We start from the raw sequence: 14,652 nt of genomic DNA, 5'->3' as shown, positions 1-14,652 counted from the left end.
ACTTGCAACCTGTTAAGCAGGCTGCCACTAAAGCGGAAATTTTTGATCCCTCAGAATATTTGGCCTATTTTCAGATCAGACTTATATTTCCCACTGAAAAGAATTTTTTATGTTTTGTTTACCATGTAGAGCTTCCTGCAATAACAAATGTTAGTTTTTTAGTTGAAAGATTATCAGTGACCACATAATGCTAACAAGAGAACATCCATTTTTTATTAGAATAAAGCGTACAGTTTATGTATTCATATATGGTGTACTGATAATTACTGATAATTGTCTATTTGTTCCTCACGTGCTATAGATTGATGTCATTTTCCACCCTTTCTCTCTGAAAGAAGATGATGAATGCAAGAAGTCGAGTGATTTTAGCTTTGCCCAGCTAGATCCAGAAACTGTTGCTGCCTTGTCTGGCGATGTTAGGTCTCACCATTTGCCATTTCTATGGTGAACAGTAGCACAGAGTGAGCCATCTACTCGCAAAATAGCTATTTCTTTATGAAGTTACTGCCTCTTGCCTGTTACTCTTCCACTGAGATGAGGTATGCTGCCAGTAGTTAAGCAGTAAGTGCTTTAAGGAAACATTCAGTTTGGCACTGAAGTGGTTTAGCTACCACATTCGGTCACCACATCTTTACTGTGGGGTGCAAACTTCCTTAAGCTACTGCAGTGTTTTCTAGGTGACCATTTGACAATACCTGTAAGCTTTTTCTCACCTTTTGATCTGGGAGCCCTTTCTACCTCAGGGATTTTCAGTTCTCATCTCCATTAGTTACAGACTGAAGAACTTGGGATGGGATGTTTTTGGCTGGCAAACAGTGCCTCTTATTCACAGTGATTGCCAGACGCTCAATTTGTCACCTCTTGGCTTGCATCCTAAAGCAGGGAGTGCCCTTGGGGAATGTAAAGCTTTCACACATTCCCTTGAGAACTTCTCGAGATGAGAAGAAGCCAGTTAGACCTTTACTGTGTCTCTTATAAGTAAAGGTGAACAGTGAAATACTAGTTATTTGAAAGACAGTCTTTTCCCTAGTGAACATTAGAGCCAATATTGCTGTGGTCTGTAGTAGCAGTACTGTATAAAGCAGCCTATTTGTTTACATTGTCCTCTTCTTACAAATTGTATGATGGTAAACAGAAGGGGAATAAGAGAGACGTAGTAAATCCCAGTTTGTTGTAAGTGCCTGCTTTGTTGTTTTTCACCATTGTAAGGAGAAGCTTGCCTACACTGCTTTTTTTTCTCTTTTGAGCTGAAATAGGCACACCCCCCTTCTATTCTTTCTGCAGTTGTCATTTCTGTCAGCATCTGGGTAATCCATATTCCTGGCAGAGAAATCACATGTTGAAAAGGTTCCTTTTATTGCATCAATGCATGACTTTTATTTTTTGCAGGAAGAATGATATAGAGGTGAATATAGGTGAAACTCGAATAATTTCTAGTGCTGTTCTGTCAGCGGAAGATAAAGATACCCCCAGGGAGAGAATTTACTACTTATTTGAAAGACTTCCAGAAAATGGTCATCTTCAGCTCAAGGTTAGTCTTTGTACTTCAACAAAAAGCAGGCATGCAAAGAACTCTTTCTTTTTAGGCTAGAATGAAGTTCATCTTCCTTTTCTCCCAAATGTCTGTCATATTTTGATGTAGACAGCTGTGGCCAGTTTGACTGTTGAAGGACCATTTAAATCAAAGAATGATGCTGTCCCAGAGGCTTTGACACTAAAAGCCCAGATCTTCAACAGGAGGAGAGTGAAAAGCATGGCAGATCATCTGAGGTGACAGTGGAGAGAGATGCTGGGATAATCAGCCCACTAAGGGGAAAATCAAGCATCAAAGCTGGGAGAGGGCAGGGGGGAAAGTCCTTGATAAAAACCAAATCAAAAATCTTCAGTGTTCAGAAAGCACAGAGGGAGTTGTATGTGGAAGAGTGAGTAATAACTCATGAGTTAGAAGAAGAGTATGAGAGGAAGGAAGGGTAAAAGAAGATGGAAAGGGTATAGCAAGAGGAAAGGCAAAAAATAAGATTAGAAATGGAAGGAGAGGTGATCATCAATTGACCAAAGACAAGCCAGAGGAACTAAGATAGAAAAAAATGCCTCTTTTAAATTGCATGCATATATAAAAGGAAAAAAAAATCCACTTCTAAAACCCCTGACCTTGGAAAGTATTTTGATGCTGGATCCCTACATGGATCTGTGGATCACACAAGACTTGTGAATTAAAAGGGTCCCATATACTGAGGCGAGAGGCAGCTACTAACTGGAGTCTGTCAATTTGAACATGTAGGGTACACGCATATATCTAAGCTCTCTGTCCTTGATAACCTTTGCTCCAAAGCTAGTAATGCTGTTCCTGCAGACTAAATGTCAACTACGTGGATCAGTCCAACTTAGGGTATGACACTTTTTCCAGAAAAGCAGGAAATTTTATAGGATAGTTAAATTTTTTTGCAGCTGAGAACCTCTGGGGTGCTAAATTTCTGCGCTTCCCTGAAGTTTCCCATAGGTTCATTTCTGACATCCTTTCAGGGATGATTTTGGGTAGAACCAAGAGCAGCTTTGTGAAATTAAGAAATAGAAAACATAAGCTGAGTCAGGGACCATTTCATTTTCATCTTGTTGGTGTATTAATGAGAAGTGTACAGGAATTTATTTCCTATAGTAGAAGTGCCTAAACTCCGTATTACTCTGGTTTTTTAATGATCACTGTATTTTCTCAGCCTTATATCTGCTTGGAAACAACTCCAGCTATTTGCTGCCCTTCAAAACGCACTATGAGGAAAGAGTCTATAGCTTAGAAGTGAAGCCAAGTAGCTGCCACTAACAGTCTACATAACTAAAAAGAAACACAATTAACTGGGGAGGATGCCTGGGAAACTATCTATTTAATGAAGGATGTTTATTCTTTCCAGGTAGGACAAGGCTGGGTGACTCTCCGAACTGGAATGACATGCACTCAGGAAGAGCTGGATATGAACCTTGTGAGATATGTCCATACAGGAGCTGTAGGGTCTAAGAACCAAGACAGCTTCACGTTTTACCTCTGGGATGGGTACAACAGATCCCCAGCTGTGGACTTCTACATAAATGTCAAGGACATGGAAAAGGGTAAAGATTTACCAGAGTTTTACAGTGCCTGTTTCTGAAACAAAGATATTTGAGTACGTGTTCTGATCCTTTCCTGAGCACTATATAGGCCCCTGGCAAGTCTCTCTGCAGATCCTGTAAGTCTGACTGCTTGGATTTCACCGTTGGCCAGAGCCTTGACATTCCTGCTGGTGAAGAAGTGGTCCTGGGATTTGAAAAGGCACTGCTGATGGCAACGTGTTGCACCTTGCCTCCCAGGACTCCCAACTACTTTTGAAATTGAGCTAAAAATACCCTTTAGAAAATAGCTTTATGTCTGAGTAAATCAAAGCAAAGAAAAATGGCAAGAATGTAAAAGGGTAGGCAAAAGACTGTTCGGAAACAGCTCTGTCTCCCAGACAGATAGAGCTCTGCCTTCTTCTCTCTCTTTAGTCTACAGTCTTATGATCTCTCTTCTTTTATCGCATCCCTATTAGAAAGGTAAAGGTTAACCTGACATTGCTAAGACTGAAAGAATAGTCAAAAGTTGTGCTCTCTTCATCCTTGGCAGTTTGCTTTGAGCAGAAGGTTGGACTAAAGACATCTTTAAGTCCCTTTCAGGCTGAATTTCTCTATAATCCTACAGTCCTGCAATTTTTCTACTGGTGATGGCTTGCCTGTGGCTAAATAATGCACAAGAGATCAACAAGTTCATTATGACAATTTTAGTGTTGCTTTGTCTATCCTGCAGGAGACATTGCAGTTTTTATGAAACTCCTCAGAGTGCCAAAAGGAGATCATGGCTACATCACAACCAATGTCCTCCTTGCACTGGATGGGACTGACAAGCCAGAGGAGCTCCTTTATGTGATAACCTCCCCACCCCAATATGGACAAATAGAATATGTCAGCTATCCTGGCATCCCCATTACAAATTTCAGTCAAATGGATGTAGCACGACAGATTGTCTGCTACGTTCACAGCACAAGGGCAGCTGTTCTTGAAGATACATTCAGGTAAGGTATATGACCCCATCCCCCAAACTCTTCCCCTTGAATTTTTGGGGGTATTTAAAAATTTTGCACAAAACAATCAAAAAAAACCCCAAGCCAAATTATTAAAAAGAGCTGGAGTATCTATGTGAATTGTCAATATTTATATAGCAAATATATTGCTTATACAATACGTTATAGTTGTGACTGCTTTGGTAAAATATGCATTTTGTCATTAATGCTGAAAACATAGCCAGAGCCATATTTACTCAATTATACTAGCTTCAACATTATTATAGAATTCAGGCTACACAGCTGTCAAGATTTAAGTGGGAAAGAAAGACTAAGAATGTACTTTGTGGAATTTTCCTTTGGTTTCTTGCCACAGCTGGATGCTGTAAAACTGATCCATTCAGGTATTAAACAACAGCTTCCTTGTCTATTCTTATTTATCATATTCATTAAGTTCTGGGCTTTTTGAATTCATAAGTAGTTCTTGAACATAATGAAAACCAGTCCTCCTAATCTATTTTGACACCACAATAGCTCAGAAATTCATGTAGACACTTGAATTCTTGGGGTAAACCCATTAGGTTTACCTATAGGCCCAGTTGAGCAACCTAATGATATTCAAGTTTATTTTCATCTGGTTCTGAAACCTTTCTCTGAGAACAGTTTATTCTAGATGCATTCCTAAAGTATTTCCTTATTTTGTTCTTAAATTAACCTCCCTTGCTTATAAAGTGGAATGATGTAATGAGTTATCATCACATAAAGAGTAGATGTATTGCTGCTCAAAGTCTTGCAGATAGCTTTGTAAAAGAGATCAATTTCAGGGTAAAGAAAAGCTCAGAAATAAGGATAATATTTCTAAAGGAAGAATGCTTCTTGCTAGCATTGGTAATTTCCTCTGAAAACAGCTTTTGACAGAAAATAGACTTACTGTAAATTTCAAAATTAAGAGTTTATTGTTTTTCATTTGTAACTAAGCAAAATGAAAGACTTAGCTCCTAAGAGCTGCAATTCAGAAAAGACCCTTTTTTTACACACTCTTATTAATGGATTCCTGATCTGAATGGCTTTTTCTGTGATACATGATGAAGATTCAAAAATGTTGCAACATCCAGTTAGAGAGCTTTTTTGCAAGGAAGTCAAGCAAGAGGGGCCTGGAGACATCAAATAAACCTCCCTATGATACTGGGACAGCTCAAGTGACATTATCTACACTTAAAGCAAAAGTAAATTTGAAACTTTTCTCAAATCAAACATTTAAAACTATCCCTTCCACTAAATTCAATGTGGTAGAAATTCTAGTTAGGAGATTTGTCTGATCCACTTGTACTCACAGCAGAAAAAGTGAACAATTTTTCCCAGGTTTTATGTTTCTTGATTGTGAAACACTTTGACCAAAACTAGAATCAGCTTAGGCAAGTCAGGTCGCAGTCATGCCAATCCTAGTTTGGGCAGCGTAGTAGTGGCTTGTGTGGCTTGTATCGGTATGACTTCCATATCACACTAATGGAAGCAGATCAAAAAACTCTAGGAATGTGGATAAACTCAATGTTTAGGCCAATCACTGAGAACCAAACTAGAAAGTTAGCCTTATAAAAGTAATGTTATGATGTTTTAATAAATATTGATATCAGATAACTATTGATATTAGATAACTATTTTAATCACAATAATTATGTTTCTTGATGTTATCATTTGGAAAGACATTTGGTTTTGTGTAGACATAGAAACATTATGGCAGAATATTATTATTATTATTATTATTACTATTACTACTATTATTTCAACACGGAATGGTTACATTAATTATATGGGTAATTATGGCAGGAGGAGGAATTAAGTGACCAGATTTTTACTTCCCACTAAAGTGCTTACTTCAGACATAAATTTACCTGTATTGTTTGGTGCTGCTGGCCTGGAAGAAAGATTTGGCAGTGCTTGTTTGGACAGACGACTTCAAGTGATTAGCAATCTGACATCAGATGCTGGCAGCAGGATACTAAAAGAACATGCTAATGTTCTCCGTTTTGACATGCTGGCTCGATTTTGTAATGAGTTGGCACTATTTATGATTCCATTTTTATCTTTTAAATGCCATGACAGATGGTAGGTCCTCTAGCCAACTCCATTGCCATCAAACTGCAGAAAGCATGAAATGTTGGTAGGGGTGAAATCAAACCATGCAACATGTCCTCCAAACTGGGCCTGGGAGTTGTCCCCTAAATTTCATCAGAATGAGGAGAATACTGGCTGCTCTCCATTTCTGAGGAAATAATGAAGCAGACATAAACCAGAAATAAACAACCAATATCTCCCAGAGTGCAGAAAAAGGTCATCTTGGGCACCGGCAGTTTCATCACCTGCGAAACTGAATGGTGAATGAAATTTGCATTGTAAATTTCAGTCTGATGTATATAACTAGGAGGTTTGTTCCTATCTGGTATTCTGTAGAAGACTGGATGAATCTTCAGTTATGTGAACTTATCTAAATCTTTCACTTAAATATTTTTGAGACATCATCCAAATTACTTTACAGCCATCAAAAGAATGAGAGGAACTGACTTCTGCTTCAATCTTTCAGAATTTTTGAGAGAAGATTTAAGGTATTGACTAAAGGTGTTTTATCCTTTTTTCCCCCTTAGCATAGTATTTATCATCATTATTCTAGTTTTGTATTTGATTTCAGATAGCTTACTAATAGCAGAACCCCTTTCCCATTGCCACAATAGCATTAGGTCAGTGCAGACAGATGTCTCTAGATTCCCAGCTGGGAATACCATCCTCAGTAAACATATTTCTAACTGCTATATAGTCCCTGGTCTGCCTATACTCATTCCCATCTGTTTCATGGCACACTGCCATTTGACAAGTTGATCAAGCCCTAATCATCCAGCGTTGGTGAAGGCAGTGAGGAGTTTTAGATGGACAGTCTGTGTAACACAGTAAGCTTCATCATGACCTACTGAAAGCCACTCACATTTGAGGCACGAAACAGGTGTTGACCCTGTAATTTTTTTAAATACATCTTCAAGGTCTGCAGTCAAGAGAACAAGAGGAAACAGATAATCTACCTAAATGTTAGCCAGTCTCCATTTCACTTATGTATGGTAGAAGAGGGCCAGGTGGAAAGAAGCCAGCCAGGCTGGCCCTCATACAGTCTGAAACAACTGTCCCACTCTACCACAAGCAAATTTCTTTGCAAAGCAGTCTCCATTTTGGATCAGGCAGAACACAAACCTGTGTGAAAACCACTTTCCAAAATGGTTTTGCATGTACTGTGCAGCATAATCACTGAAATTTATGTAGAAAGACAGGTAACTCATGCATACTGTTTGTTGATGGAACATGTAGGATCGTGAGATATTTGCAAAGCCATTTTTAGTTTCATATACACTCAAAAGTTTTTGTTATAGGTATGACAATGTTCCGTGTAATTCCTTTCAGAAAAAATACTTAATTAATGGTCTTGACAATGAAATCTAGGATGAATTTTGAAGGCTAAAAGATTGGTTTTCTCCTTATTTTTATCCACCACTAAATTTGATAATAAATTTCTGCAGACCATGCTGTCAGTTGTATGGCAAAAGCCCATACCCAGCTGGTAGGCTTCTGTCGTGGTTTAATCCCAGCCGGCAACAAAGCCCCATGCAGCTGCTTGCTCACTACCTGCCTGATAGGATGGAGGAGAGAATTGGAAGAATGAAAGTGAGAAAACTCCTGGGTTGAGACAAAGACTGTTTAATAAGTAAAGTGAAAGCTGCACCCACAAGCAAAACAAACCAAGGAATTCATTCACTTCCCATGAGCAGGCAGGTGTTCAGCCATCCCCAGGAAAGCAAGAGTTCCATCATGCATAGCAATGACTTGGGAAAACAAATGCCACCACTCCAAACGTCTCCTCATTCCTTCTTCTTCCCTCAGCTCTATACACTAAGCAAGACACTATATGGTCTGAGGATATCCTTTGGGTCAGTTGAGGTCACCTGTCCTGGCTGTGTCCCCTCCCAGCTGCTTGTGTACCCCCAGCCTACTCACTGGTAGGGCAGTGTGAGGGGCAGAAAAGACCTTGAGGCTGTGTAAGCGCTGCTCATCAGTAACAAAACCAAAATATCCTTATGTTATCAACACTATTTCCAGCACAAAACAAAACCACAGCCCTATACTAGTGACTATGAAGAAAATTAACCAGCACAGCTTCCAACAGATTTTCTCTCCAGCCTTTGACACCTTTATCTTTTCTTTTCTTTTTGAAAGGAAATCTAACTGTAGAGCATAATCAAATCTTTAGTATATCTAAAGAAACATTACTTCTCAACAGAAACAAGAAACTATGTTGATATTAATAGAAATTCCCAGCACAGAACCAGAATTTTGCAGATATGACCATTTGATAAATATATGGTATAGGTATTTTTAAAACTACCCTGGCAACTTGTACAGTTCTGCCCAATACCTTAGTATTTTAGTGAAACCTTACTTGAGTTTTGTAAAGAAATATAAATAGTTCCTCTGAATATACAGAAATTTACAGATGAGGTTAGTGCCTAAACAAACCCGTAAAGCGGGATGAGGATGAATCTTTCTCCAGTTTGGTTTTTCAAATAATTTTGGGCTACTGGGTGGAAAAGATTTGTAACAGTAACCAGAAAAAAACCCAAAAACCTAAACAAACCAAAAATAGACCCTTGTCCAGGCAGATCTTACACTTTACATACCTACTTCTATATGTTGCAGACAAAGCCAACACTTTCACTGGCAAGTGCTACTGCCAGGTAACCAAGTGGAGATACATTTAAGGATGTGTACAATGTGTATTTATGCCAGAGGCTACAATAAGTCCCCCAGCCAGCCCATCATTTTAGTTCTGCTCCATCTGTGTCTGAGCTAGAAGATTAGATCAGCTCTGTTATGACTGTTTATCCTCAAAGACATTCCTCTGGCAAGTACTGAGGTGCATTATAACTCTTGTCAAATACCTGGCCATCTACTTTTACTTTTTAAAGTTTTACATCCACTCCATCCACTGTCTGGGTTTGAGCTCAGTCCAGCTCTACTACTTTTGCAGTATCAACACAGGCAAGTCCTGTAGTAAAGGTCTGCATTATCATTTCATTTCAGTACATGGTGAATCAAGAACAGATGCTGAAGACTATCTTGCCTCTCTTTGCCAGATTCACCATCAGCAATGGACTGAGGACTAAGAATGGGACATTCATAATCTCCTTGGAGGCACTTGACCAATCTTTGCCCACACTATCTAGGAACATGGGGTTAAAAACAATGGAAGGTGCTCTGGCACTTCTCTCTCCTGATGTCCTGCAGCTTTCAGACCCAGACACTGCCAAAGAAAACCTTACCTTCCTCTTGGCTCAGCTCCCCCAATATGGTCACCTCTATTACCGTGGGGCTGTGCTACTGCAGTACAATTTCACACAGCGAGATGTGGACAACAGGGATGTTGCATACAAGCACCGAGGTGGGGATTCCCAGATGGACAGATTTACATTTGTTGCCACAGATAGGACTAATCAAGGCTTCATCGTGAATGGGAGAGTGCAGACCGAGCCAGTGGCATTCACCATTCAGGCAAGTGTGACCACAGGCCTACTTTAAAGGGATAAATAGCATGAAAAGCTCAAAAATGTAGTAATTTTTATGAGAACTGATACTTGCTGCAAGCTATGATTTAACTGAGGTATTTTTCAGCTACAATGTTTGCTTCCTGTGTTCCATGAATAATTAACCTGGAGAATGAAATACTTGACACAATGCATAAACATAAACAAGTAGATATTTATACATGTAATACTTAAACACTAAAATATTTTACATAGAAATCTCAACAATATAGTTGAGACTAGCTTTGGGAAATATTGAACTTCTTCCTGCTCTGCTTTCCCACTTGATGCCTGACCCTGTGACTTGCACATGAGAGATGCGAGGGTAACTGTTGATCTTCGTGTCACAGGACTCTTGAATTACAGCCACTTTGCTTCCACAACCAGAGAGTCTGTCTTCTGGTTTTTTGTAAGATGCCCGCTCTGATTCTTCCTTTCTTTGCTAGAATCTTTCTGTTTAGTTCCCATTTCCTCCATTGCCAGTTCTTTACACTTTGTCATGCGCTCAGATGTATTTGCTACGATTCCTTGCATGTAGCTGGCATGTTTTAGTGCACGAAGTAGGCCTAGTTGCATTGTACGTCAAAATTCTGGATGTTTCAAAACACTGATACTAATAAGTAGGCTGCCAACATTTCCTGATGACAAAGTTTCAAGTTACATGACGAACGAGTAGTGCAATTTCAGCAGGGGGTGAGATTTGGGAACAGCAACAATCAGTGTGGAATGCTAGCATATTCATCAGAAGTTGTGAAAGGTGGAACAGATTTGAGGAGACATTAGCCATGTCTATTACCGTGATTATCATAATCCTTAGGTTTCCATGCCTGTTACTGTAAAACAGAGGTGACAAACCTTTGCTGAAGTTACCTTTTGCTATGCAGAAAATCACATGAAAAATAAGAAGGACTATGGGGAGTGTGGAACATCAGGGCAGAGGCACAGGGAATTTGTGTTACCCTCCCCAGTGTGTTCTGTAACCTGCTGCTAATGGCAAGTGATGGGCAATCCGGGCCTGGAAACTTCTCATGTGAAATAGAACTTAACTGGAAATCAGATATCTGCAGTAGACTGTGAGCCAAAGTGGCTATTGTCACCCTGAGCCGGTTACTGTGCTTTCAGCAAAAGTAGGACAGAGAATGTCCTGATGCTGTAAAATGAATGTTTAACTTTGATTTAGGTGGATCATTTGGACAAAATGGCACCAAAAATTATTCATCTCCATTGCTTTTCTGATGTGGAACTGCTGAATAATGGCAATTATGGGATCTATATTACTGCCAGGTCCCTGAAGGCATCTGACCTCAATACAGAAGATGACAAAATAATTTTTAAGATTTTGCAAGGTCCTCATTATGGCTACCTGGAAAATACAACAACAGGTGATTTCTTCTATATGCTCTGTATTTTGGGACTAGCAGACCAGACCCCAAAACCTACCCTGTTAATGTTTGCTTGACAGAAGGAATCAAAATTTCTTAGCAAACTTTGGGCAAACTTTGAATGCAGTAAAAAAACTTTTATTATGAAACCTGAGTCTCATGTTCATTATGAGATGGTTGTTAGTGTCTTCTGTTGGGAAACTATTTTCTGTTTGTATCAAGAAAAAAAAGATTAATATCAAACTTTGATAAAGATGTCACACAAAAAACAACTGGGCTTATAATGGACTGGGATGTTGATGTTTAGGTATAAAACCACTTTTCTGTAAGTTCGGATTTTCAACAAAAAGGTTGAAAAGAGTTTATATAAGCTGTTATTAAGAGACTTTTGATTCATCTGCATATTACTCGTCTTTCCCAGGTGGACTCATTCGGGAAGGGTTTAGCCAAAAGGATTTAAACAACAAAATCATACTTTATGTCATCAACCTGTCACAGGAAGTGAATTCAGACAACTTGGAGTTTCAAGTCATGGATGCCAGAGGAAACTCTGCAGGGCCCCAAAGGTAGCTGCGACCCTCGGTGATATGCGCTCACCACACCCCGGGGCACACGAACTGGTGCTGGGCTTGGAGCCACACAGACATGAACACAGATAGCTACTCCTCAAACTGCCATTGCCTTTGTGGGAGTAGAGGAGGTTTTCTTCCCTCAAGGAGGTGAAATACAAGGGGTTAGCTCCAGTTTAGAGTGGGTCATAGTTCTCAAGGGCCTTTGGGGCCTCTTAGGAAAGCAAAATGGAGTTTACTCTAAGTGGCAGTTGGGCATTTGGAGATCTGAGATGCTGGGTGCTGAGGGATGGGATTACTGCGTCATGAACATGGCTCTGCAGCTGCAGGTCACTCTTGCCCTGTGCTGGTGGCAGTGCATTTTTCACAAGTTTGAGATTACAATGGAAGGGATGCTCTCAAGTGATAAAGCTATGAGACATACTTCTGCAAAAGAGCCCTGAAAGGAGGTGAAGAGCACACAGCATCTTCTTTGTCATCCACGGCTTATATTAGGCATATTATCCAAATTTCCTTGTGACATATGGTAAACCTCACATAGAAAATTTAGAATATCATCTGAACTGTGCTTGATGATAAAAGCTTTAAGTAGGAGTAGCCCTTCAGCATAGGCAATGTTTCTGTTAATTTCTGAAAATAGGACTAAATGTTAAATCAACTTGTTTAATAAGTAATAAAAATTGCAAAAAAAATAACCAATGCTATTTTCCTGGGCTAAACTGGCCACTCACCAACCAGACTCATAGAGAAACAAAAAGAGCAGAGAGCTGGCTCCAGGGGCAGAGCACTTCCCTGCAGGCTTGAGAGAGGACAGGGATCAAGCAGAGCTCAAGCAGAGATGGAGGGAGCTCTTCGGCAGTTATGGGCTGTGCCAAAAGATGTCCCCATACACAAACACATCTGAACATGGACAGCCTGAGCACTGCCCAGCTGCTCTGTGCTGGCTCACAGAGGAACCAATATTAAAACCACCATTATAGGATGCCAATTCTCGTGTTAAAGTGTGACTTCTTGTTTATGAATACCAATGTGTAGCACAACTTTAGGAAGAGAGCAAAAAAAAGCTCTTTTTAATGGAAAATAGGAGTTTCAGTGAAGTTATACATTAGCAGATCAAAGGAGAATGTGGCTTTAAGTGAAAAAATAATATTTTAATACTAGATTTAAAAGCTCGTGAGATACTTTTTTATTTAAACTATTTATCATCTAAAGATCACTGGTTCAAAATACAAATTTCATTTGTTGTTGATGTCCCAGCTATTATCTGAATGCTGCTGGGCTACATCTGGCACATCCATCCTTTTTAGCAAAAATAAAGCAAACCAGCTTCTAAATGGGTTGCCCTCAAGATTAGCATCAGAGGATAAAGGAGGACAGGAGGAAACTTCCACTGGTATTAGAGCTAGTCAACCATGAAAGGTCTAGAAGGTTTCAGAAAAGTTCAAATTATTTTGTAAGTAGCTCAGCTCATTTTTTTCTTTGCGCTCTCTTTCATTCCTCTCTGACTCTCAATAATTTTTATCACAGCTTTTACAAAGGTGAGATTTTTATTGACTACCCTGTGCAGCATGCGATCTTCTGAGGTTCGGTCACACCCTCACTATAAACAATTCTAAAATTCAGTGTATGGAACACCTGAACTCAGCCAGGGTGAAGAGTTGAAGAGCAAAGTACACAGAGTAGTAAAGTAAGGGGAGTGGGGAGGGTGCTGGCACAGAGGCAGTGAAGTCTTAGAGCGTGCTCTATATGCTACAGGAGGAGAGGTAGAGGATCAGTGAAGGAAGGCGGGCAGAAAGGAGGATATTGCAGCAAAGAAATGGGAAGTGAGAGTATAATACAACCAGAAGGCTAAAGGGAAGCAGGACAAAAAGTGATAGCTTATCTTGGCCTGTTTGGTGTTACGGATAAACTGCTCTTCTCAAATTTCCTGCAGAACCCTTTTGGTTGTGAAACAAGGTTCAGGCCTGGTTTAGGGTGGATGACGGTTGGTCTGGAAGATTTACTACAGCCTCTTCCTAATCAGCTAAATCACACATGTTGAAAGACTCAGTATGTGTATTGGCTAAATCAACAGTCGGAGAGAAATGGCTCTTCACACAATCAAGGGCTGGGGGTGGCTGGTGGGTGGCTTTGCTTCACACCTGCATTCCTTCCTCTCCCACAGATTGGAGCTAAAGTGGTCTCGGATTGAAATGCAACAGACTGAATATGAAGTGTGTGAGAGCGTAGGAGTGGTGTCTCTGAAAATCACCAGGGCAGGACACTCAGTAGAGTCTGCCTTTATCACTGTGAAGGTAAAGTCAAAAACCAATGTCCTGAACGTAAACTTAGCAATAAGGAAGCCTGCTAATTTCTTCCTCAGACTTAAAAGGTAGGCCATGTGATTCAATCCAGACTTACTGGGACATTGTCCTTGCTACCACAGATGGCTGAAATATTTCTGACAAAAATTCCTGAGTTTTAAGTAGAAATGCTGATTAACCAAACCTGGAATGTTTTGGAGAAGTATTTCAGTTTTGATGGAAAAGTAAAGCAGGCAGTTTCCTCTGGCACTGTGCTCAGAAGCTTGGTTTCCAGGATTTGCCACTTAAAAATCCAGGCTTTGAGCAATGTGGGGCCTTGGGGCATTTGTTTTCCCTACTCAGGCTGGAGAAGCCCAGGAGCTATAGTAGTTTCAACTACACAGCCATGGTAGCATTTCCCATTTCTCCCCCTACTACCCTTAACCTAGGAAAAAGCCTAAAAAACCCCTATATCTTCAGTGACAGCCTCTCTCTACTGTCAAAAAAATTAGACTGAAGCCTGCACATTATAATTCTGTAAAACAGGTTTTGTGCAACTTACCTTCACAAATTTTATCTTTCCTCATAAAAATGGAATTTCCAGAATTTTACCATCTCCCCTTGCTAGAGAAATACTACTTCTTCCCCTCACAGTTTCTCCGGATTGTAGCCCTGATTGGAAACACAATTTTGATTTTTTCTTCTACTGAAGTTAGTGGGTATTTTGCTATTGACTC

The 14,652-nt window shown here is 39.9% G+C and overlaps 1 protein-coding gene across 1 annotated transcript in view; it reads left to right on the top strand.

Annotated features, from left to right (window-relative positions):
* The window catches only part of FREM1 (FRAS1 related extracellular matrix 1), a 68,690-nt gene that overhangs the window by 35,412 nt on the left and 18,626 nt on the right, over positions 1-14,652 (top strand). Inside the window, exons 22-28 of the mRNA XM_064643127.1 lie at positions 1,390-1,531; positions 2,907-3,102; positions 3,812-4,076; positions 9,236-9,650; positions 10,863-11,064; positions 11,486-11,630; positions 13,798-13,927. Coding sequence (XP_064499197.1) covers positions 1,390-1,531; positions 2,907-3,102; positions 3,812-4,076; positions 9,236-9,650; positions 10,863-11,064; positions 11,486-11,630; positions 13,798-13,927 — 1,495 coding nt within the window. The remainder of the gene's footprint in view (positions 1-1,389; positions 1,532-2,906; positions 3,103-3,811; positions 4,077-9,235; positions 9,651-10,862; positions 11,065-11,485; positions 11,631-13,797; positions 13,928-14,652) is intronic.

Source organism: Pseudopipra pipra, chromosome Z, assembly GCF_036250125.1.
Source record: "Pseudopipra pipra isolate bDixPip1 chromosome Z, bDixPip1.hap1, whole genome shotgun sequence".
Classification (NCBI taxonomy): domain Eukaryota; kingdom Metazoa; phylum Chordata; class Aves; order Passeriformes; family Pipridae; genus Pseudopipra; species Pseudopipra pipra.
This window is presented reverse-complemented; position numbering and strand designations above follow the sequence as displayed.